Source organism: Thermobia domestica, chromosome 13, assembly GCF_964235325.1.
Source record: "Thermobia domestica chromosome 13, izTheDome1.hap1.1, whole genome shotgun sequence".
Lineage (NCBI taxonomy): Eukaryota > Metazoa > Arthropoda > Insecta > Zygentoma > Lepismatidae > Thermobia > Thermobia domestica.
This window is the reverse complement of record NC_137466.1, coordinates 64,727,379-64,753,430: the sequence shown is the minus strand read 5'-3', so window position 1 is coordinate 64,753,430 and position 26,052 is coordinate 64,727,379. Positions and strand designations below refer to the sequence as shown.

Here is a 26,052-nt window from a genome sequence, read left to right as displayed (position 1 = left end):
ATATTACCCCTGTAACACCTGGGGATATTAGTTTGTAGTAACAATAGACTGAGAATAGATTGTTGGTCTAATTTATATTGATATAAAAATACTTCAGTCATTTCATCTCATTGAAGTAACATAAAAAGTTATATTTTCCCTTGAAGGGGGCATGCGACCCCTTCTAGTTCCAGTACTGGGCCCGGAAGATTTCTCTCTCTTGATTCTTACGCAAACGGATGGAAGGTTCGAAGAGAGACAAAACGTTACTCACTGTAATACTTGGGAATATTAACTTCTTTGTACTAACAGTAGATTGGAAGCAGATTATTGGCCTAATATATTGACACACACACACACAACAACAACAACAACAAACTTTTGTCATCTGTAGACGTAAGACAGAAATGTTATATTTTCTCCATGAGAGAAGTGCGCTCCCCTTTTTAGGTCGGCCACTGGCCCACAGAGGATTTGTATCTCTTGATTCATGTCCAAAAAGATGGAAATTTAAGATGGGGCGCAAAATATTACCCGCTACAACACTTGGGGATATTAGTTCGTTTTTTTCAAACAATATACTGAGAGCAGATTACTAGTCTAATATATTAACACAAAAATACCTGTTATCTTAAAAATACAAATATATAGAACACCAGAAATAACACAAAAAATTTTATATTTACCCCTTGAGAGGGGCGTGCAACTCCTCCTGGTCCATACACATTCTGAATATTAACACGTTATTATTTTTAATAAGTACGAAAGAAAACTAAATAAGAAATACATTCCACATATAGGAAACTAAACAAACTGCAACTGTATCTAAGAAGACGTGATAGAATTGGCACATTTTAGGGGGAAAAAAGACGTTTTAATCCTTTTATTTGTATTTATATTAGTTATTGCTTTCTCTTTTTAGTTGATATTCAGAGAAGTTTCAGTTCTGATACAACTAACTAAAATTTAAACGATGTTCCGTATCTTATTCTACACGAATAATATTCAAAGTTTATTAAACTATTAGAAATTGGTTTCTGTTGGTTTTGCATATTATATTAACGCTCAATTTCGGAAATGAAACACGGCTTTTCTACCTACTAAACGAAGCTATACTGAGTGAAATGAACAGCAATTTTCAAAATTTAAATTCCCTCTACTTCCAGATCTAGTGAAGACCATATGGTTTCCTTGTTATTATACATCCCTGAATGTGTGTCACAATCGTAAATAATCGAACTATACTCTTTATACCAAATAAATGAATACATGAAAGGAATTTCTTTAATAATAATAATAATAATAATAATAATAATAATAATAATAATAATAATAATAATAATAATAATAATAATAATAATAATAATAATAATATCCGTATTACTTTTTGTATCTACCAAGTAACCGTCTGTCTATAAGAAACAACCATCTCAAATCTGCATGCAAATAAAAAGATTATAGCTACATATAAGAAATAATCATCCACAATGCATCAAACTCCGTTAGTACAAAAATACTACACAAAACTTAACATCAAATCACAGTCAAACATAGTAATACTAATTGTTTTAATTAACGAATTTCATGAAATTAATACAATTAAGATGATAACCACACAAAATATTAACTGTGATCGAAATTGGGAATTTATGGCTGAAGTAAAATTTAATCGCGATATTAAGATAACAACTTATCTTCTTAGAAAACCAAGCAGTAATTATTCATATTTCTTAAAATAATAATAATAAAAAATGTGTATCAATGTATCATTTATCTGTCAAAATGACTAGAGTGTAACATTTAAAGCATTTAAAGCATTAAGTCATGGTGGAATTATTATATTATAGACATTTACAGAAATGGAGATAGTAAATTGATGATTTTTTAAAATAATTATTATTTTCAAATTCATATCAATCTTGTAGATCCGACATACGTAATTTCTTTTGTGAACTGATTGTTTAGTTTGAAATGATTCAGATTTTTCTATTTTCTTTTTACGAAATTATCAACAGGAACACTGCAGTTTCTCTAGTTAAGTAAACTGTCAATAGTTTATAATTCACAATAAAAATGCGTCAGACGCAAGTTATATAATTTAATGCTCTTTTCACAATTCTCTATTTCTATGCGCAATAGCTCACAGATATATACTTTGTAATGAAGTTTCCTAATACGGGTAAGAAATCTAGGTATTGCCCGCGGGTTAGGAGCGGGTGGAGTTGGAACAGCAGCATACAATATTCATAATAAAAAACAACAACAATATCTGTAAGATATCATTAGTTGCGATAACGTTTTGTGTTCCTAACTTAAACAATGTTCGTTTTTCCTTTGAGAAGTTATACCACAGAACATAATATGAGGGAAACTATTCGAGATCCCACCTGTATCTTGTGATTCAAGGGAAGCCTGTGGTGTTAGAATGGAACCTTCTCTTCCCTTGCCTGATGACTTTGACCGCTGTTTTCTCAACTTAGGAGGTCTCCCTGTACTTCCCGTATTCTCCGAAGAACTTCCGTGAGACGAGTAACTTCCAGGTGCTGGACTGGGCTGCCGTTGACGCGGAGGAGGTAAAACAAACGGCATCCTCATGGCAGGAGAAGCCATTGGATGTTGTATTGGCGATCCCACCAACCGCATGTCACCTATAAACGAGTTAGGATCTTAATCATATACATGACACAATGAATCACACATGCATCATGCTGTACTCAAAGCGATACTCAAGGAATATATCATTCCACATTTAACTCTTATTTCCACATTTTTAAACTTTTATCCCTATAGAATACCCAGTGTTGCTCTTAATCAATAAAATCTACCAACTTCAAGGACTATTTTTAAGACTGATTTTTGGTTTTCAAGTACTAATTTCTCACATACAGAATAGTGCACACATACATACATTTTATATTGTAAATGAAATTTAAAAAATACAAATAGGTAACACTTCAAGATGCTGAATCAGTTATTACATTATTCCTTCAATTACTTTCACAGATTGCAATATTGAGGCAAATTTGTTATCTTTATTATTGTTGTACCTACAACACAGGATGAGGACAAACTATTTGTACACATTTTAAGGGATGATACGAGTATACCAAAACAACAGTTCAGGTTAGAAAGTCAGATCCGTAATGCGACTCGAGGGTCGCACATTTCTTGGGAGTGATACCTGACAGAAGAAAACTGTTAATCGTTAGTGTTTACGAGAAAACAGCATTAATTTCTCTACCTACGTAATATATGTGCTTTGTTTTTGTGTCTTATTTCGCAAACATTGTTGGGAGAATATTTATAGCGTGAACACGGTATTTGTTTCTTGAAGTTTAGCGTTCCTTTTCAACACCGAGTTATATGAGACTTGAACCTACAGCTTACAAGTGAAATCCGGATCACCGTAATGTGTTCAAATTTCAATGCTCTTCCACTGGAAATCGAACTTCAGATTCCATGCACCAAACATGAGCATTCTAACTATTAGAGTGGTGCGGAGGGCAGCGCGAACACGGTAACACCAGATATATACTTTGCTTATATGCTGAAAAATGCAATTCACGCTAGGTCCATTCAATTTATCAGAAAGTACGAGCTGAGTAACATTTTTTCCATGCCAACATATAGGACACTGGACGACGCACAGTGGTACATTTTCCCAATTCCTGGCCAAAACCTGTAATTGCATATAATTTCATATTTTTGCTACTGAGTTGTTAAGTACATAAATAAAAAAGCTTGCAATCGTTGTAGTGCCGTGGTTGAGTAGTAGAATAAGTCTGATTATATTAATTTTGCCAGGTAATGTGAAACTAAGCAGTGAATTAAATTTATAACATTCAGTAATTATGTTTTATGCATGTTTTATTTATTCAATTTGTAAGCGTGTGAGCATAATTTCAGATAAAGTTATCAGTAACATTATACTGTTTCAATATGAACTGAAAATGGTCATAATGTACTCTCAAAATACTAAATAAACATATTTTGTATACACTTAATACACATAATTATATACCAATAAAATTACTATTTGAAATGTTATATGCGGGTTGCAAAATAAATCAAACCAAAAGAAAACCAAAGAATGTTTTAAAATTAAAAGAAATAATAATAAATGATTGAAAATAATTAGAAGTTTATGTGTAACAGTAATTTGGTCACCATCAAAATTTATAACTGAAAATGGTAGATGATCTATTTGTTTTTCTAGTATCCCATTTCTGCAACAATAATATCAGTACTTTCACGGGTATAAGGAAGTTTTATAGAATTACAGAGACGATGGGTGAGGACTTTTCCAAAACATTTTCCTGTTTTAGTTTTCATCTGGATGCGAACAAAAGATGTGTCAAACATACTTATATCAGATGTATTTTTATCTTCGTACTTTTGATGATATTCTTTATGACAGAAGCTTCCATCACATCTACATTCGGAAATGAGTTCAATATTATCCCCTTTTATCCGGATTCAAGGTACGGACAACATCTTGGACTTCGACTACACTCTTAGCTGTGGGGTTTAAAATCCCCTGTAACGCTGTTTCTGCAGCTTCATCAAAAACACTAATCTGTCTTCTCAGTGGAGCACTTGTTTTTAATTTCTAGAACAGTTCTCTACTCGGGGAAAATATTACTGTTGGCATTATTTGCAGCTGATCTCATGACATATTGCGATTTTATTAGCTTGGCTTCAACAATAACTGACAATGCCTTTTACCCTGTTATTGGGACTATGGAATCAGATGATGTTCTATATGATTTTCTGTACTTAAAAATTCTGTTCGGAGTTGTGAAAATAATGCCCTTTACTGATTTGGAAGCCTCGGTTTCTCCTGCAGCTCATAGGATCATTTGCGTTACATATGCAAGTTCATTTTTAGTTATTGTTGTTCGCAATGTTACAGTTTTCCTCCTTTATAAACGGTCGCTACTTTCCTCAAACCCAGACGATGGACACCCACCTCCCTGATGCTTTTCAGCAACATTGACAGCGAAATTGATGCTCATTTGCAGCCACTGTTGGTTCTCGTCAAGAAATCTTTGTGTATTTCTTCTTGTCTTTTGCTATCTACTTTTAAAATCGCATATTAAATGATTTAACCTAACTTATAAATCTCTAGTGGGTTTCAGTTCTGACCCGGTTAGCCTAACTATATATTCCCTCACAAATTTGCATTTCCCTCTGAATTTTTGTGCTGTCTTCTCTTGCATAACATAAAAAATTCTTTCCTCGTTAGAGTTGTATGTCTGCTTCTGATCGTGAAAGTAAATGAAATATAAAAGCACTTTTTCCACAAGTTATTCAAATAATTAGCGAACAATGGCGTAAACCTAACTGCGCAGTTTCTGATAATATGTAATTACTCGTAAAATGGCAGCTAAAAGCAGCAGTTTTGACTGCAATCATAAATAACAATATCCATTCTATAAAACTTGAGCCACAGTGTTACCCGATCGTGCACGATCGGTAACTTGAAAGCTGTGCGAAATATAATAACAAGATGTCTCATTGCATAATACACATATATAGGTAAATTATTTGCTTTTTATTTAAATGTTATTAGTAATTCTCAATAAATATCATACTAAAGTATTCTACAAACCTCCGGGAATTGAATCCATGTTGTGGTTTTCTTTTCTAGCACTAATCGTTAAAATATTACAACTTTAGAAAATAAAATTTCAGAATCACCGTTCACAAGATTATCTCAAACTGACTGAAGTGGATGTTGAGGTTATTGTTCTGGTTCCGTATGTTTCTCAAAAGAAATAAATATGCAAAAGTTGAAAGCCACATCCTTCCTCTTCAATTCATAATAACGTTGAAAGATTAATTAACGATTTTGATTTTAGGGTTTTGGCCAGGAATTTGGGAAAATGTACCACTGTGCGACATGTCAAAACTTCAAGATTCGATGAAAAAGTGCTCCAGTAGTTTCAAAGATTTTGCATGAGAATCTACTGTCATTACGCGCGACAGTAAACTTAGTAATTCAAGAAATTTCTCAATTTCTTGTATTACTAAATATAAAAGGATATCAATATAAAAATTTGCTGTTTTGGTATGATAGATTCTTCGAAGGGATTATTACCACTCTCTTGGTTGTGTACTCTAGAAAAACACCCCCAGTGAGCAAGGTCTGACAGATGGTGCACAGGACCATGTTTCGTATCGCAATACATGTTAACCTTTCAAATGCTTGACAAACATTGTATTTTTTCGTACATTTCTGAATTTCTTGAATTACTGAATTTTCCCGGATTGAGTAAGCTGTAATGGTTAGGACACCACGAAACACATGAAACCTTACAGTCACTACATATTTCTTCAAATGCAATGTCGGCGCTGGAAACGTTGTAGGAACAGAAGCACGATTCAATAACTGACAGAATGCATCTGTTGCTGAATAATATTAATCGTTCCTTGCATGTTTGAGTGTGTCAAATAGATTATTTTTATATCGCAAGACGACAGCAGAGTAGAATTCAAAACACTGATTTCGTTGGTCCCCGTTCAAGTTATCCACCTTTCCGCCTTTTCTAGTGTTTCCAGATGATCAACGCACACAGAGTTCCTCTGTAATCTCTCGTGTAATTTTCCACGAATCTACTTCCGTAATCACCCTCAATTCATGGTTGTCAATAACAGAATGAGACCCGTGATCTTATCTTCCAAGCTTATGTTCCACTAAACAATTTTCGGAACGACGTTACATCGTATATTCGCTCATACTGTCTTAATTCACCCCGCGCATTCATTAATGTTTCCAATTGTTGGGGTTCCTCTTCAACCTAGTTTAAACACATTGAAGTAAATTTTACAAAAACCGTGTTTTGGCATCCTATTGTCTTATGTCTGAAAACATAAAAGCAACGACACATTTAATATAATGTATTACGATGTGCAGAACGAACTTTCGATTGATACTAATAAGGTATACTGACAATATGTAGTATGGTCATAGTAATGTGTCAAAGTGAAACAATCCGAATTCCTGCATTAAATTTATGCAACTCAGCCCAGTAGGACACGACATTATCCTATTAGTTACGCAGTTAACCAGGAAACTAAATCCTTGGTAGACTCAAGAAAATGGCCACTTATTATGTACACTCATGTCCAAAATTATTGTCGCATGTCTATAAATATGTTGTTTTAGAAATATAATTTGATAACGAAATCGCCCGGTATTTCTTATAATGTTTGTATGTGTATAATCGGCAAAGACATGTATGTGGCAAATTTCATGTCAAAAGAGCAGTAAATAATAATAATAAAACGAAAACAAAACTTTCTTCTCCATTTAGCAAGATTTTGTTTTATCCATTTTAATTTTCGTATTTATAATCCCTTCCCTATGAAATTTACCACAAATATACATTTCCCGATTATACAAATAGTATCAGTATTAAAAGTACCCTGAAAAATCTTTATCAAATTATATTCTTACAAGAACACAGTTATAGATATGCGACAATCATTTTGGACATGAGTGTACATTGCGAGTCATGATGGATTTAGCCAGAGGTCGCCAAAGACCTCAGTCCTTGTTAAGGAAAATTTCTAAAGAAAAAGCAAGATAGAATTTAAAAAACACGAGAACATCTGTTATTGTAGGTCTATTCTTTTTGTTTCTTATTATGAAAGAAAAACTGTGTTTTCAAATTCAGTAGTTTCTGCTAACATTGTTGTAGTTATTGCTAGGACAATACATAAACCAACTAAGATTAAAAAGTTTTTTTCTTTTTTTAACTCTTTCCTTTGAGAGAAGAGGTTCTGAATGGCTTCATCGAGACAACACGTTAATAAATAACTATATTCTCATACACAAAATATCTCAAAGCACAGGTCATATTACTTCTAGTTCATTGCAAAACATTCTTTACGCAAGAATAAGGTTTTCTATCAAAACATTACACCAAGGGTGAAAGGTAATTATTGAAAGACAGAAGAGTACTCACATATTTTGAGCATATATATATATAAACTCGCATCTAACAGCATAAATATTACAACTGTTTTATATATTGAGCTTACTCCACATGAGCTCCTTGAGGAACAACACGCCAAGGACTTATATGACTAAAATAGGTGAAGAGACGAGTGCTTACCCAAGGAAAAAAAAATAACACATGTAGAAAACGAACGGCCAAGTTTGTAAGAATTATACGTATTGTCAGATTTAATATTTGTAATTTTTCTCTTAGTTACATTTTCAAATAAACCATGCTAGGATTTCTTAAACTTTAAACATTTAACATAAAAACGAAATTTGTATAATTAGAAATTTACTGAAAATAAATATATAAATAAATAATAAAGTTGGATTTACAATTATTGCTTTTGACTAGATAAAGTTAACTAAAGCTCTCTCTCTCTCTCTCTACATGCAAGCGTAAACTGTCATGTGAGATATACAAAGTAACGAATGGAAGTTAAAATGTCGGAACATATGTAATACACACAGGGTGTCTATAAAGTTATGAAAAAGAATTCCCTGACTTTTCTCTGTTTTTCAGAACATTTTCTTAAAATTTTTCCGCATATATAATTAGCAACAGACTTTATCATGTTCATGGGAAAATAAGACCAAGAAAACATGACAACGATGATATATACGTAATATATTTTTGACTTATCAACTAGAACAACGAACATAAAAATAAATACAGTGTATTTTATTTTGAAATTACAGAACACAAAGAAATAAAAATTCTTGCACAAGGTAAGAAATTAAACATTTTCCGTGAATCATAATTCTGTAATTTTAGTCACATGATGGAAGTTTTGCCATATACGAAAGGAAGCAAGAGCGTGGAAGTATGTACATAAAATTGGATGTCTTTATGTAAACACATATCTTTAAAAAAAAAAATCCACTAGTATTAGGTAATTCATTTCACTTCTCCAATTATTATTTCCTCATCAATATTGTGGATATCTTCTATTATTTTAGTCTTAGCTTTAAGCTCGTTCAGAATGATCTTTATTTTCCAGTCTTCTCCAGTCTTTTTGTTTGTTTTCTTTTTTCTCTCGTCGCCGTTGATTTGTTGCTCTTCAAAACAAATACGAGCATTTCGTGCATAATGAATCATAGATTTCCTTACGGATAGTTTCTCAAGGTAATCAGAAGCTATTTTATCGTACACAAATTGTGTGCTTGTAGAGGTTGTTCTTTTAAATTATGTTACAGATTGTGCATTGCTTGAAAATCCTCTTTCTAGATTTGAAGTTTCATGAGAGAAATAAGATTATTTTAACATCTCTTACATCATTTCACTTTGAAGTATCCAAATTATTTAGTAAAAAGTTATTTGATTTGATTTTCAGTTTAACGTTCACAGTTCCCGTGCTTCCGTTTTCCACTATTAATGAGAACAAAAGAGGAAAACGGTTTGAATTGTGTGCGCGTCAAAAATGAATTTACCATTGGACCGTTGATCCAACTTCATTTTGTGGATGTTTCACGAATATGACATTCCACTGCACTACTGAAAGTAAAAGATAATGTTAACAACTACAGAACTTAAGTTTGTTACACATCGTTAGTGGAAATTTGAAGTTGGTAACTTAACCATACAATTTTCATTTCAAATATTTATAAGATCTCATTCTTAGCAAATCGAAATTCCTTGACTCTTAGTAGAATTTCCGGTCTCCTCTAATTCCCTAACATTTCTCAGCTTTCAAGGTATTTTGCTACCCTGTGCGTGCGTACACACACACACACACACACACACACACACACAAAGAGAGAGAGAGAGAGAGAGAGAGAGAGAGAGAGAGAGAGAGAGAGAGAGAGAGAAAGAAGGAAGAAGCTGATTTTAAGAATTATAGGTCTTGTGTTGATTTTATGTAATAGTACAAAAAATTAGTTCAACTAAAATTAAAATTATTTTCAAACTTGATGATTCGAGGAACACTAATTTTAAGACTGAAGAAAAGTTATAATTTAAAATATTACCTTTCAAATTATTCTAACTTTTAAAACATCACTATACATTTATAAATTAGTTAAAGCCTAAACAGTCACACTATCATATACCCGACAAATTAATTTCCTAAGTAAGCACACATTCAGGGATAAAGGATAAGGAAAGGAAATCAAATTTCTAGGTTGATTAAAAAAAAATTAAACTCTCCCTTACCATGGGACGTCAAAAAACGAAAGCTACAGTTGAAATAATGCTTGAACAAAACGGATGCAATATGATAAAGCATAATCAATAATCAAATAACTTTCTGAGTTTATTACTTTAGAAATGCATATGTCAATTACGGTTAATATTACAGGAAGAGGCCATTCAAAATACTGAACCAATAGTACTTACTTTGAACAATTCGAAGCCCATACAACGGAAGAGATGGAAAACGCAATCCAACGGGCGTGGAAGGAGTACTAAGTGACGTTGCCTTCTCCACTACTTCATGCCGTTCCATTCCTTTACTTTGTTGGTCTCGAACTACTGGGGTGCTATATGCTTTGCTTAACGTAGGCATACCACACAACTGGGTGTTGCCGGAATTCCGTGGTGGAGGTGGAGTACCAGAACGAACAGCAGACATCATCTACAAATTGACAAACATCGAATTTCCTTCTAAGTGAAACAACGCTTTTACTAAACAGAATTTCCCTTAAGGGATACGATTATCAATGAGAAACAAAAATTTAGACCTCACCAAATTTCGCTTTATACTTTCAAAATTAAACACAATGTTAATTAATAAAGCTATCAGTTCTTTTATTTCATAAATATATATTTAATGAATTCCATCGTATATAGTTGGTATTTATTATCTTGTTCAATAGACTCAATATATCACTTATACTATAACATAACATTATAGTATATCAAACTTATAGTATGTTTCAATTGAGCAGTTCTCAACTTTTCAATAATTATAAAGGAAAACTGCTACAAAACCGACCCATAATTTAATACTCTCACCAAAATTTTTAAAAAATAATTGTGAACAAAAATTTCTCTAAAAATTTAAACAAGTATTTAAAAATTCACAAGGCTGTTTTCGTGAACTGGGAATGAGTGATGGTAAGACGATGATGAAAGAAACAATTTGAGAATAGGAACAAGTATCTGGAAGTACGCAGTTTCGGAGATAAGAGCGCACCGAAAACCTGTCGCAACGGAATAAAAATGGTGGTAATTCGAGTACAAAATGTTGGATAACGTCCGGTCAAAGGCAGTAAGCATATTCATACCAGAGATTTCATTGTTATATGAATGGAATGGAAGCAGAGATGGCGTAACGGCAGTCCCAAAAGGAGAGCAGGATAATTCGTACATTTGAAACAAAAATGCGACGAGAAATCGTCCACTCTATGCAATAAAGTCATTTAGTTATTTCAGGAGAAAGATGTCCAACACCTGAAACAAATGAAAATATATAGGCCTGCGAAAGCATGAGCTACGGATTGGATGGAAACTGTGACCGTGGGAAACTGATAGGGATGGTGGGCCATCAAGAAAGAAGAATCTTTTGTTACAGGCCATTGGCCAGAAATTTTTCGTGTCCGAGTATGGCCTGCCGAAAAGTAACGGGAATACACAATAACTGAAAATAGAATGTGAGAATCTGGTTGTCAAAGAAAATATGTATGAAGCTGCTGCTATTTTTCACTACGAGACTAAAAGTATGGTTTTCTCGTCTCGTTTTGTAGATGTAAGGTTTCGTCTCTAATATTGGTCTCTCAGGTTTTTTTGTAGACTACTCCTGATTCACAGAAGCTGTTCCTAGTCTCAACAGCTCCATTCCATAGAAGTGAACATGTTCTCAGTTTGAAACAAATATACGGAGTGCCAGTAAACGGCCAGTAGATGGAGTACCAATCGGAACTAATGATAGAATAATCACTAGAGCCTTGAATTAATGGCAAAATAAAAATCCCAAAATGGCTGGGAAAATTGCGAAATATAAACCCAAAGTTAGCACGTAAAATTGCAAAATAAACAAGGGTTTTTAGAAAATAATAGGTACTAAAATAAAATATTTAATTACTGTAATAGCCCATAATTGGTTTACTAGTCGAATAAAAAAAAATATAGATACTAAGAAATAAAAAGTTTCATTTTGCATTGTTAACTTAGTTTAAAATTTCTGGAAACTTGAAAATTGTGCAACCTGTAAAGGACGAAATCTAACGTGTCAATCATCATTTTTCAGTAGTAACAATGAAATATAATGATAAACAGAAAAACTTTCACATTACATTCATACGCACTTCCATTAGCAGTTTAAAAAACATTCAAAGAATATAAAATATTAAAATGAAGTTGTATCACACTACAGTAAGCAGTTTATTTTCAAAGTTATTTCATATTTTTGTTCTCTGAAATAATTATCAACTTTTTAAGAGTTTCAAACGAAAGACTGCCTCTTGTAAGAAATTCACTTAAGACGTAAAAGTAAGCTTTCCACATCTATAGATGTCACTGGAGCATACTGGAAACAAATAATTTGGGAAGAATTCATATAATTGTCAATAGAGTTAATCCATTTGAAGTGGTCCAAAGATGGTGAAAATGGTTGCTCGACCATTTCCGAAAATTATAGAAATTGGAGTGAGATGAACCTTGTGTATGAGAAGGTCAACAACACTATTCACGTTGTGATATGTACAAGTGTTTCTGAATGACGGCCATCTTTGTCGTCGGTGGAGGGCCAATTTTTGCATTTGCAAACGTTTACGAAAACTACAGTTGCTCAGGACGTACGAATCAGATGAACACCAAACAAAAAAGAATGTTTACAGGAAAGACTGAGGCACACGAAGAATATATTCTTGCTTCTAAATAAATATACAGGGTTGCAAACCAATACATAAAATCTCCAGAAAAAGTACAGAAAATTACACTTTTAAAGGGGCTCTATTTTGGAATGGCATAAAGTGTGTGTGGAAGGGGGGGGGGGAGTTCAGAGGTTTTGTGCTGAATACTATTGCATGTAAAGAGTCTGCAGAAATATCCACAGTTATAATGCTACTGGCACCGTAGTTTAAGGGGGTTCGAAAATTGGAAATTTGTGATTCTGATGCCATTTTTAGGACGTAATATCTCAGGAGGGCAGTGTTAAAAATTGCTGCTTAGGCAACAAAGTAGTCCTGTATGTGATTAAACTATTGAAAAAAAGTGATATTACATGAAGAAAAAAGTGAGAACATGGTAAAAAGAACGCAAGGAAAGCATGTGCGTGACGATGGTCGTAGCCCGGAAAAATTTAAATATTTAGATATGTTTCATGCTATCTCAAAACTGCGCATGATGCAGCAATTAGGCCTGTTTTTATTTGTGTTCAGTTGTGCAAAAGCTGCGAGTGGCGTTTGTTCCATCTTTCTAGCTTCATGATCAATGCCACGTCTATATGGGAGAGGGAGCAGTGTTGCCAACCTTTCTCTTCAGGTGTTGCAGGATCTCACGCAATCCAGTTCTTGGACGCCGTTCCCGAAGCTTCTGGAACACTTTTGTTCGGCAAAGAGTGGTCTACCACTGAGCAAAAACAGTCCTTTGTTCTTCAAGTGGAACAGTTGCAACATTGCCAGATTTGGAGAAGAAAGTTGCGACCATCATCTTCCCCACACTTCGCGGTCGCTTCACTTTCGTGGGTGGATTTTCGTCTGGAAACATCCAAATTGTAGATTGGCGTTTATTTTCAGGTCAAATTGATAGATCCAAGTCTCATCACCAGTAACAATGTCAGAGACGCGTCGAGAATTGCCTCCATCAAATCTTGCAAGCATTTCTTCACACCATTCCACACGCATGCGCTTCTGCTGTTCAGTCCAAGTGTGAGGCACCCAACGAGATGAAACCTTCCTGAGCCGAAGATGATCATGAAGAATTTTTGTTACTGCTGGCGATCCAATGTTCACTGTAGATTCAATGTCCTTCAAAGTTGTTCGAGGATTTTCTCGAATCATTTGTTCCACAGCCGCAATGTTTTCATCTGACACAGCTGTTGCCGAACATCCAGCTCTCTCTTTATCTTTAAGCGATGTCCGGCCTCTTCTGAATTCACCAAACCACCGAAAAATTGTAACACGGGAAGGAGCAAGGTCCCTAAATGCCCCCTGCAAACGGTCAAGGCTATGTGTCTCGTTCAAACCACTTTTGAAATCGTAAAGGATCATTGCCGAAAATGTTCCCTTTCGAGCTCCATTCTAGACAGCCGAATGCTGTTCACATCAACAAACAAGTGAAGGCGATACGGCCACGTTGATACAAGGCGAGTTGAAACTTGCTTCGCTTCTTCGCTCTGGGTACCACTCAGGGTTGGGTAATTACGAGTAAAAAAAGGTTTTCTACGTGACGTGTAAAATACGCGTAAAAAACGCGTAATTTACGTAAAGTACGTAAAAAATTAGAAACAGATCTACAAATTAAAAGAAAACGTTCTACACGCTGAGCTTTAAAAAAATTCTTCCTAAAATTGTATGGAATCTAGCTGGATTTTGCAAAACTTAATCCATAAGCATACACTGGGAATTTTGTATTGACTTTGTAAAGTAGTATTGTATAATACGGTTTGCACGTGACTGTTCAAAACCCATTTCATCATGCTTCATGTTTTAAACCCTCTGTAATCGAGAAAAGTTTTATGCCAGAGAAGCCATAGAAGAAACTATTGTGCAATATAACAACAATGGTAAGCCTTCGTTGTCTCCATTTGTGACGACTTTCTGCAATGTCTGAGAAAAGCATCACGAACAAGTAGAGGAGTTTCTGTTGGAAAACCTCGGCTCTTCAAGAATAACTAGCTACCAGCAAAATCGGGGAAAATGTGGAAATTTTGAAGAACTTATGAAGAAGGGAATTACAACACCACGCACATTCTGGTATTTCGCTACTCGGTAACATAAGGAGTTGTCGGAATTTGCTATGAAGTTACGGAACATCCTAGCATCTTTAGCGCAAATTGAAAGACTTTTTCTCAAATTGGTCCTTTGTCCATAACGTCACAAGAAACCGGCTCAGCTTCGAACGTTCGAAGAAACTACTTCAAATATACTACACCCTCAAATTACAAGACCACTCAAGTTATGAATATTAGTGTGATTAAGAGTATTGTGTTCGAATTGTACTAAACTATAATGGAAATGACATGTAACTTTTTTTTTTTTTTTTTAAGAATTAAAATAATGGCTAAGTTTTAAATGAAATGATATACGCAGTTTTATTGGAACCAAGTGAAATATATTCAGTATTCGAACTAGGAAGAAAGACAAATTGTTTCTTTCAAAAAAAAAACCGAAGAAACAAGTAGTTCAATATTCTGTTGAGTATTTTCTTCAGTTTTGTCTATTTATTATGAGCATGAAAAATGTCTACATTAAATGTTCAAATGATAGTCAAGTGCTAAGGGAAGTAACATATTTAGTGTTGTTGTTGGACTTGGAAGAAAAGAGCAAAATAAATGAGTTCATTCCGAAAAAATTAGTATACTATTCTGTTGGGTGCTTTTATATTTTTTCAATTGTGTGTGTTTAAAATGAGAATCTAATAACTTTTACATCAAAAATTCAATATCTACCAGTGCTAAGTGAAGTGGTATATATAGTATCGTTCAGACGTGAAAGAAAAACAAATCAGTTTATTCTAAAATTTCATTATTTCAATATTCTGATCAGTACGTTTCGTATCAGTTGTGTGTGTATTAGTGTGTAATATGAAGGTGAAATGAGCCTAACAGTCAATCTCTTTTTCTTTTCTAATAGAAGTTTCAAAGTATACTGAAATGTTTCGAGTTTTATATTAAAAGCTGCAAAGGTATAACAATAAATTGTTATAATCAAAAGGTTACTTGATACTTTCAAACATATCCAAACCAATACATATTTTTAATGTGTGTGCTTATATGTTGGGTGGTTGTGCTTGGGTGTGCGCTAATAGGTGGAAAGTAGTAGTGGGCCGGCGAGGGGCTATCCAAAATTATCTTTTATTACTATGATTTGGCATGAAATCATTACTTTTAAATATAATGTTTAGAAGATAATAATGTTTTAATGCTTAAATAAGAAAACTAAGCTTACAATATAACCGACTATTCAAAATGATCTTAGTTTTAATGAAAGAAATATAGTTTTCTACGTATGTGTAAAAAACTGGCTTTCTACATGACGTATATTACTAGTAAATTACGTGTAATTTACGTAAAATACGTAACAAGTAAATTACCTTGCCAACCCTGGTACCACTACCGAACGCAGTTGTTGGAATTCAAATACTGTGCCACAACAATGCGTATCTCAAAACTTTCGTAGTGACCCTCGTATAACATCAGCAATGGAGTGGCCTACAATATCCCAAGCTTCTACTGAAATCCATATATTTTTGTCACCAACACTTTTACGGATATCGTCAATAGTACTGTTGTACACGTTATCAACGTTCTTTCTCAAAGACTATTTACTTGGAACTTTTTTTTTTTTTTTTTGTTTCTTTATTTCTCGAGAAAATTTTTAAAGGAAACATTTTCTAACTTCCATAAAGGAAGTAAGCGTTAATTAGAGCTTCACCCAGATCATTCGCATAACTGTTAGTAAGCGTAGTGAGATTTGTGAACGTTCCAAGATGATTCTGAACTTTTTTACCACCTGATTTGCGTGTCCTTACATATTTGTTTTTCGCAGTGCTTATTTGATGTGTAACAATATGACGCTTCTAAGAGAGAACCAGTTTCACATAATCTGCAAAACAGTACTGAACTATCTGTTGAAAACGCGCTACACCCAAACACACTAAATTTTCTTTCCATATTCAAACGGCAATAGACTGAAGTTATCAAAGTTATCATTAGACACTGTGATCACTTGGCCAGGTAAGAGGGAACCAAACCTTCGGTATGCCGTCATTCATCCGTGGATAAAGAGTAGTGGAAGGGAAAAATGGAAACAAATTGCTTCTAAATTGTGAAATTACCCTCTTCCTGAAAATAATATGCACACTATAATATATGGCATTTTGTCATTAATTCCAGGCTTTGATAATCAGACATCTCTACTACGGTAGTGGAATTTTCATGTGGAATTGAAGGTTTGTTGGGAGTAATCTGGTTAGTGCTAACAGACTACTGTAGATAGTTACTCCGTGTGTCGTTTGTGACAGTAAATACTTTAGCAGTGCAATGGAGTTTGCCGTTCATGAGCTTGCAGACATGGTGTTTACCTATGAAATGACTAATTGGAAACGGATGAAGCAGCTAGGTTATATCGTGAAAGATTTTCACAAAGGAGACATTTGAAGCATTTAGTCCAGGGCCCAGCCTATACCCCTGTAAAAATTTTTAGGTCCGGAGAGTTTGATTGCTGGAATGAGTTATACAGTGACCAAATATAATTAAAATTTTAGGTAGACATCTGGTATCCTGTTCATTCTCTCTGGGCAGACATTTTCCAAAATGGCCGTCGCTCAAATGTAAATGTCTATATATCTCGTGAACCAAGGTACTTAGAAAGGTGATTTTGGTGTCAAAGTATATGTTTTCGAGGTCGCTGAATTCAAATATGGCATCATCGGTAATGCCATTTAGAAAAATTACTAGCTGGCAACACTGTTGTCTTTAACGACCAAATTTAAAACGTTACTGATGCATATTGCACAAGGATGTAGCGTGTCCCTTCCAGGACTTCAGAAAACCACTTTTTGCTGGTAGTTGACATCACAGAAAAATAGATTTTAGAAATTAATATAAGAAAAAAATGGCTTTAAATTTAACATGGCGGCCAATATGGTGGCTAGTGACCAGGCCGCCAAGCAATTGACTTATTCAAATGTCTATAAGGCAGTCACTTACTGACCTAAAGAGTTCAAACAAGAAGCAGGATGTGCAGGAAAGGACAGACGTTCCAAGCGTTTATGGTTTAGGCCCAGTGAACGAAGCGTATTCTCAGGAGGAAAGGTGAGCTGGGGCGGGGCAGACATTTTTATGAAAAATAGGACTTTGTTCTAGATAATTATGCATATAACGCACAGTAAAGCACTAAATGTTCCCTGAAAAATGTCATAAGATTCAATTCCTACTTTGTCCATACCGTCTATAGTTGTCTGAGATAAGGAAGCAACTCATCTTTATTGTATTCCATTGTATCCTTTCAGATGGACGGGTTTGCAAGGGGTCTAAGGCATATATGTTCGACCATATTCATACCATGAATGTGTACTTACATGCTACAAAAACTATATAAATTTAACAAGTAAAACTTCTTTTCTCATTTGACAAACACCGTGCTCGTGGGTTTTCTCGGGGTTCTCCCGTTTCCTCCCATTTTCTTCATTTCACCATTTCACTCATTTCTCATTATCACCGTCTCCTTTAGCCTAACAGGCATATCCGTGGGACGTTAAACTTAAAGATTTCATTTCATTTCTTATTTCAGGTAAGAAACAAGGATGACTGATAGTTCTGCAATAAGTATTACCCCAGATAAACTTAGTCGTCAACGCATGGAAGAGCCCTTCGACAGCTGCAGATGCGTAATTTGTCAGCGGAATACGTCGGAACGATTGACCAGTACAGCTGCTTGGATTAAAGGACTAAGAGAAGTCTGAAATTCGTCATGACGACGTAAGCAAACGTATAAAAGCAAATCATGGAGAGAAAATAGTGTACCACAGTGGCAACGCTTGTTACAAGACCTACACATTAAAAAAAAAAAAAAAAAAAAAAAAAAGAAAAAAGAAACTGTAGAGGCTATTTGAAAAGCAAAGGAAACTGAAGTAACTGAAAGGGCTGTGGAAGAGAGGATATTCATTATTCCCACCACGGAAACCATCGCTTCGCTCAGGAAAACGAGGACATTCAGAACCTAGTAGTGGTGTTTCGCCGTATCTATTACCGTGCGTCGTATTCGCAAACGTGGCAACTAGAGGAAATGTGGGAGAGATTGTGAGGAAAAAATATAAAATTTGTGAGTCAGCACGTGCAAACTCCTTTCTAGCTGCAGCTAGCCATTTCCAAGACGAAGTATTTTGTCGAGTTGCTGACCTAGAAAGTGAGGAAAAAATTTTTGCAGCCGACCTGTACGCATATGAAAATTGTATACGAGGATACATTAGAAAGTATGAGAAAGCAGTTTCAGGGACAGAAACGGAAGTGCGACAATCATCAGTGAAATTTTCCGTATTTCAAAAAGTTAATCCAAAATTAGAAACACTTATTAATTCTGGCTATGCCCTGACCTTATCTGAGATAAGAGAGTTAATAAAATATGTTGACAAAGATATATAAGTGTATAATAATGCAATCAAATTATTCCTTGTACGTACTACGGCGAAAAAATATGCTTTTGTCCATCCAACAGAAAAAATGAATCACTTCTAGTGTTTTCGGAAAGTTTGACCCCCAGAGGAAACTGCGGAAACAGAGCCAATGACACATTAAAGTGTGCTGCAAATATTCTAAGAAAAGATTTACTTGCTGTGGATTTCGGGCTGCAGGATAAGCTTTGTGATTCCTTTGAACTTAAAAAAATCTTGGGAGACAATGTGTATGCCAGATAGCGTAGCTACATTTTTATCATCGTTATTTCATATGAACAAGTGTCGACTTCTGAGTGTTAGTAGTAATGTGCCATTTGAGAACCAAGATTTTGATTTAGGTTTGAATGAGGAAGTATTGGAGATGTGTGATGAAGAACACGATGGAGAACGTGCTAATGATTTTTCTGTTCCCATCAACATTAACTCTCTTTTCCAAATACTGATCTACGGGCTTCATCATGGGATAAAGAAAATTCCGCTGCAGGTTATGGTCGAGCATTCAATCTAGGAAAATTGCAAAAGTAAGGAACTTATAACATCTATGAACAAGGTTGGTGTATCTGTAACCTACAAAGAAGTCAAACGAAATAGAGATCTTGCGGCGTATGCTATTGAATCTTCTGCAAATACAATCATACCTTTACCATCCCATTTCACAACAAATGGTTTCACAGTCGCCACTTCAGATAATTTCGATTTTGAGGATAATTCATCTCTGTCTGGAGTTAAAGGAAGAAATCACACTGCAATGGTATTATTCCAGGATTCTGTCAATGATTATGATCCGGGTAACTCATCAGTCTCGTCGGTGATCTCTAATAGACGAAATTGTGGACTAAAACCAGAGCTACCATGTCAAAGCGTCTTGATGCACCCATGGCCAACTACTCGTTCAATCTTCCTGATTCTTTCAACATAAGAGAAGGTGATGATCAAAAGTTACAGCAAGCAGGACAATTAGCTAAAGAGGTGGAATTCGCGATATCATATATACGGTGTGGAGAAGACACAAGCGATCCAAGTAACCTTCCAACATGGAGTGCTATCCATTCAATGATTAAAAGCAACGAACTTCCTGTTAAGCGACCGGCATTCCTTCCAGTCCTTCGGAGAGGTGATGCACCGCTTTCTTCAGACAATGATGTCCACTTGTGATGCCCAAGAGTTGCATATTGTTTTCGACAACTATTTTCCCTTTCGGAGCGGATAAGGAGATAATCGGATTGTTCAACAATCGAAATGGTATATATCGACTCTTCAACCCTCATTACTATTCAATGAGATAAGTTCTGGACGTCAACAAAAAATAAGATGAGAGATTTCATGTTACAAGACTCATCAGTGATGGCTAAGGGTCCTACTGTAATTATTGGTGGAATGCTTAATGATGGTGATGAGCTACAAGCAACCCAAATCCCTAATCACGAAACCTCAATTGTACAAGATCTTAACAGTAACGTGGAAGAAGTGGATCTGCGTCTTCTACTTCACACATACTGGGCAATAATTCACGGAAAGAAGAGAGTTGTTCTTTCAAATGACGTCGATGTTGTTGCATTCCTTCTTCGCTTTGTCGAGAATTGTTTGCTCTTAGGTTTGCAAGAACTTTGGGTAAGCAATGGAACTGACGAAAAACGACGCTTCTTACCTCTTCACACGCTATTCTCCAAATTTGTTTCACTTTTCTGCAACAATCTTATAAAAGCTCATATAATCACAGGTAACAATGAAGTTAACAAAATTGGAACCAAGAAAGGTGCTATGCGTACAGAAACTACAATGTATTTACAGAAGTTTGTAGAGACAGAGGACAACACAATAGGAGTTTCTGTTGTTGAGAAATACCTAGTGCACGTTTGGAAACCTAGCACAAAATGATCAACTCATAACGAACTCAGATATGAAGAATATAGAAGAAATGTTCCGCTTGCAAAATCACCCCCAACTTCAAAGTCAATCCAAGGTCACATTCTCCGTGCCTATTATTCAATTAGAAAAGGTCTTACCATATTAGAAACATTGCTTCCGGAACTGGATCCGTATACTTTTGGACGGACTGAATTGAATGGTGTTTTGCGACCAATAAAATTCATGAACCCGTTGCTAAATGATGTGATCCGAAAATGTGGATGCAAGTTGTGTAACAATTATCGATGTCCTTGTAGAGGAGTATTTTACAAGTGTACGACTTACTGTAAGTGTAATAGTGCACAGTGTAATAACAAATAAAAACTGCAAAGTGAAAATTTTGATAAGCAAACAAACTGCTTCATGACAGAGATAACATGAAAACTACATTATACAAAGAAGATTGATAAAGAATAAAACTATCATAATCATACGTTAGAAATATATTTGTATCCACCGAAATATTTTGTACATTCGATTTTACTCTTTCTTATAAATTATAGAATTTTATATCCAGTACTATCATTCCCTCTTTACCTACATAAACTAAAATATTTGATTCGTATTCGCCCTTATGGTATAATGTCTTGGTAATATTAATTTCCAAATACAGTGTACTACGTTTAAAATTAGTTTGAAAATAATTTCATATGATTGAACAAATCCAAAAACACAGGATTGTTTTTAAATCATTCACCAAGTGTAAGTGGCTCCAATGATACTCTGGTGGGTGTTATACCAACAGCCATATTGAAAATGGTTGCCAAGATAGAATCAACAGGATATTAGATGTCTACCTAAGATTTTATTTTATTTGGTCACTGAATAACTCATTCCAGCAATCAAACTCTCCGCGCCAAAACAATTTTACAGGCTATAGTAAATTTTAATTTTGTCTGGCTCATACGGGGTTATAGCGCTGAAAACGAAAGAATTAACAAAAAACAGGGGTTTGCTCCCTTGTCCTCACGTAGTTATGCACACTAGGGACATACTACAAATGGAATATTAGGGAGATTTCCAAGGGACATTTTGTAGCTACATCCTTGTAGGTATAGTTGTCTGGAAACAATGGATCAAAGCTCTGTTTTCCATTGAAAATTTGTGCATTTTTTTTTAACTCTGTCGCCCCCTGAGAATACGCTTCGTTCACTGGGCCTCACCCGTAAACGCTTGGAACGTCTGTCCTTTCCTACACATCCTGCTTCTTGTTTGAACTCTTTAGGCCAGTAAGTGACTGCCTTATAGGCATTTGAATAAGTCCATTACTTGGCGGCCTGGTCACTAGCCGTCATATTGGCAGCCATGTTGAATTTAAAGCCACCTTTTTCTTATATTAATTTCTAAAATCTATTTTTCTGTGATGTCAACTATCAGCAAAAATTGTTTCTTCTGTAGTCCTGGAAGGGACACGCTACATCCTTGTGCAATATGCATCAGTAACTTTTTATAGTTGGTCGTTAAGACAACAGTGTTGCCAGCTAGTAATTTTTCTAAGTGACATTACCGATGATGCCATATTTGAATTCAGCGACCTCGAAAACATATACTTTGACACCAAAATCACCTTTCTAAGTACCTTGGTTCACGAGATATATAGACATTTACATTTGAGCGACGGCCATTTTGGAAAATGTCTGCCCAGAGAGAATGAACAGGATACCAGATGTCTACCTAAAATTTTAATTATATTTGGTCACTGTATAACTCATTCCAGCAATCAAACTCTCCGGACCTAAAAATTTTTACGGGGATATAGGCTGGGCCCAGGACTAATTCTACATTCGTACATTGTTTCAGTGCTTGCTGGAAACGGGACATTTGCAACTGCAACTTTACGACCAAGGAGGACGATGATCTACCCGGTTTCCCGCACCGCATTCGAAGTGGAACTTGACTGCATGAAGGAACGGCTTTCCACATGCACGAGGACTGTAGTACATGAAATGGGTGTGGCGGTACACTACTGTGAGGAAAGTACTACATGAACAGCAGATGCATCCCTATCATCCACAAAGATTACAATGTGAATCAAGCTGACTTTCGTGTTCTATTTTGTGAATGGCTAGTGCAGTGCTGTGTGGTCGATGCACAGTTCCATCTCTGCACTGTTCACTGATGAAGCCTGTTTTACCAGAAACGGTGTATTTATTAGTCGGAACGAGTGGGTCTATGAAACGTGTCGATGGTGTGTAATCATTCTTGCACATTGTTATTACAGGTTATCTACTTTTGATCACTCATGATCAACCGCTTCAGAAATGACTCTAGTTCGTTAAGTTTCAGTTTGTTTGCAGATAAAAATTCGATCGAGAAAGGGTTTCTGAGTCACAAAACGTGCCACCTAAATGTCAAGCTTCTTTCTGTAGCCTGTAATTTTCTCTAAATGGTTTGGTGATGGATATTGAAGTCATTGGCGATGTCATGATTGCTTATAATGTCCGTCTTGCTCGACTTTTGTTAGAATATTGTCAACTTTTGTTGTGATTAGTTGCCCATTGCGAAGGAGCATCTTGAACATCGAAATTTCCAGAACGAAAGTGACTGATCCACCTTTCAGCTATTGCTTTTGATAACGTATCTTGCCCATAAACATCACAAATTTCTTCACATGCCTGCGCACCACTTCAGCCTTTTTAGAGATAAAATTGTAAAATATTGTGGATTCGTGGAAAGTTGGCTCATCTTCATGGCGCAAAACCTTCCACCTACTTATGAGAATTCCACCACTCCTTGCAATCTACTAACTCCAACTGTCAGATGTAAAATGACGTCAGGCTTGACCCGCTGAGACTCATACTGAGACCTGGGACACTATACACATCTCGTGTGTAAAAGGTTTAAAACCTTTTCGACTACCTGATACAACAGAATCGTGATCTTTAATTAAAACGGAAGTTACAATGAGTATATGATGAGTTTTGAGTAATAAGAACAGACATCAGATTATTATTAATACTTACGTAAGTAATAACTGAAATTCAGCAATAACAATAACTAATAGGAGGAGGAATGCTTTGTTGGGTTCCATTTTGAAGAACGTTTAAAATAAGTTTTCCCCCAAAGCCTTTGTTGAGTTCGCCCTTACTAGCCGGAAATGAGTGATTAATCCAACTATACTGTTTTCATTATCAGAAATACAAAAATGATTTCAGATTTCGTACCCAAGGATATGCTGTACAGAACAAGGTGATGTGGGTTATTCCTTAATTTCTAATTTCGTATTACTTAAATATCGACATTATTCAGCTACTCACCTGCACATTTGTTCTAAAAACTCCTAAATTGGACATGATGTTTGGGGGAATGTACTGGGCTGCTGTTGGTGGTGTCGATGACTGTGAAGTGGAGTTTGGAGGTGTCCCTTGGTTCCCACTGCCTGCTGCATTGTATATGCCGTAGTTTCCATTCAAAAACACAAATGGATGTCCAACACTACATAAACTCTGAAACAATACATTTTTTATTATTTATCATAATTGCCTTCGCTAGGCACAATACTCTTGTAAACTAAATTTTCTAAGTTTCTACATTTATAAAACACCTTCTCAAATCAACATACTAAGTTTGCACAAAGGCTATTCACCTATATTTTCTTTCCCTGGCAACATGTTGACACTATAGATAAGAAATATTAACTTAGATTTAATACAGAAAACAAGACAGAAAGTGTTGGTATTACGTGAAATGTGAAAGATTTAATGGAAATAGTTTCAGAAGGAGAGATAGGATAATTTTCCCCGCTAGGAAGACATGATGAAATAGACAGAAAAGGAATATCTAAAGGTTGAAAATTCCAGTTCCTCCCTATAAATAAATCCCTGAAACTAACCCTTTGGGAATATTCGTTCGTGTATATCATATATTATTTATTTATTTATTTAATAAATAGTATGTATTTATACAAGTATGTATTTAATAAATAGTAAATATGTATTTAATAAATACAAAAGTTTGCTGATTTTTCTGTAATTTTAAAATGTAGATCATGTAATCATCAACATATCAATTCGGTTGTTGCAACTGCTCGAAGAATTTAACCATTTACCTAACGTAGTTATGGAAGAGAAGGGAGGTAAGCCAAACGAACAAGCATGGGAAACTGGACATCATGGAGCTGGAGTAGACAGAGAGACAGTGAATTAAGAATAGGATATTATGAATAAAAGTAAAAAAAAAAAGATACGATGAATATAGATAAACGCGCCCTTTTTCTGTCAATACACGGTACTGATACTTTTCTCCGATTTATCTTTCACCTATAAAATACTTTTAAACAGACCATCTGACGCTCCAAATAATATGACAAATAGGAATAGTAATTTGTGATACCTGTAAGAAATGCATCTTAGTAAACTATGAAAGGTTGTTAAAGTTAGTTTCACCAGATTTTCCCACATCAAAACTGTAATATATGTGAACCCCTCTATTTGTTTCATCGAGTCTGCAATCAGTTTTCTGCCGTATCGCTGTAGCTATCACAATCAACTTAATAGTTAGTGATGGGTACTCACAAAGCAGATAGTAAGAGTGGTTAGTAAAATAAGAGCCCCAGGCGAATATTGCAATGTCTGAGATTCTCATCGAAATGAAATGAAATGAAATCAGTTTTACGTCACACGTTATGCCGGCTAGGCTAAACGAGATTATGATGGGAAATGAGTGAAATGGTGGAATGAAAAAGTGGGAGGAAACGGGAGAACCCTTAGAAAACCCACGCACACGGTCTTTGTCCACCACCAAGTTCACTTGGCTTGAGCGAGGATCGAACCAGAGACCCACGCACCAGAGGTGAACGCTCTACCACTGAGGCACCACGGCCTAGAAATTCGCCTTGCCACTGCAGTTACTCTTGATGTCAGCAAAGACATTCTCGATATCA

General features: G+C 35.2%; 1 protein-coding gene across 1 annotated transcript in view; it reads right to left on the bottom strand.

Moving 5' to 3' along the window:
• The window catches only part of enc (R3H domain containing protein encore), a gene marked incomplete at its 5' end in the record, with an annotated part of 313,145 nt that overhangs the window by 6,488 nt on the left and 280,605 nt on the right, over window positions 1–26,052 (bottom strand). The window contains 3 exons of the mRNA XM_081735830.1: window positions 2,367–2,627; window positions 10,320–10,557; window positions 24,428–24,616. Coding sequence (XP_081591956.1) covers window positions 2,367–2,627; window positions 10,320–10,557; window positions 24,428–24,616 — 688 coding nt within the window. The remainder of the gene's footprint in view (window positions 1–2,366; window positions 2,628–10,319; window positions 10,558–24,427; window positions 24,617–26,052) is intronic.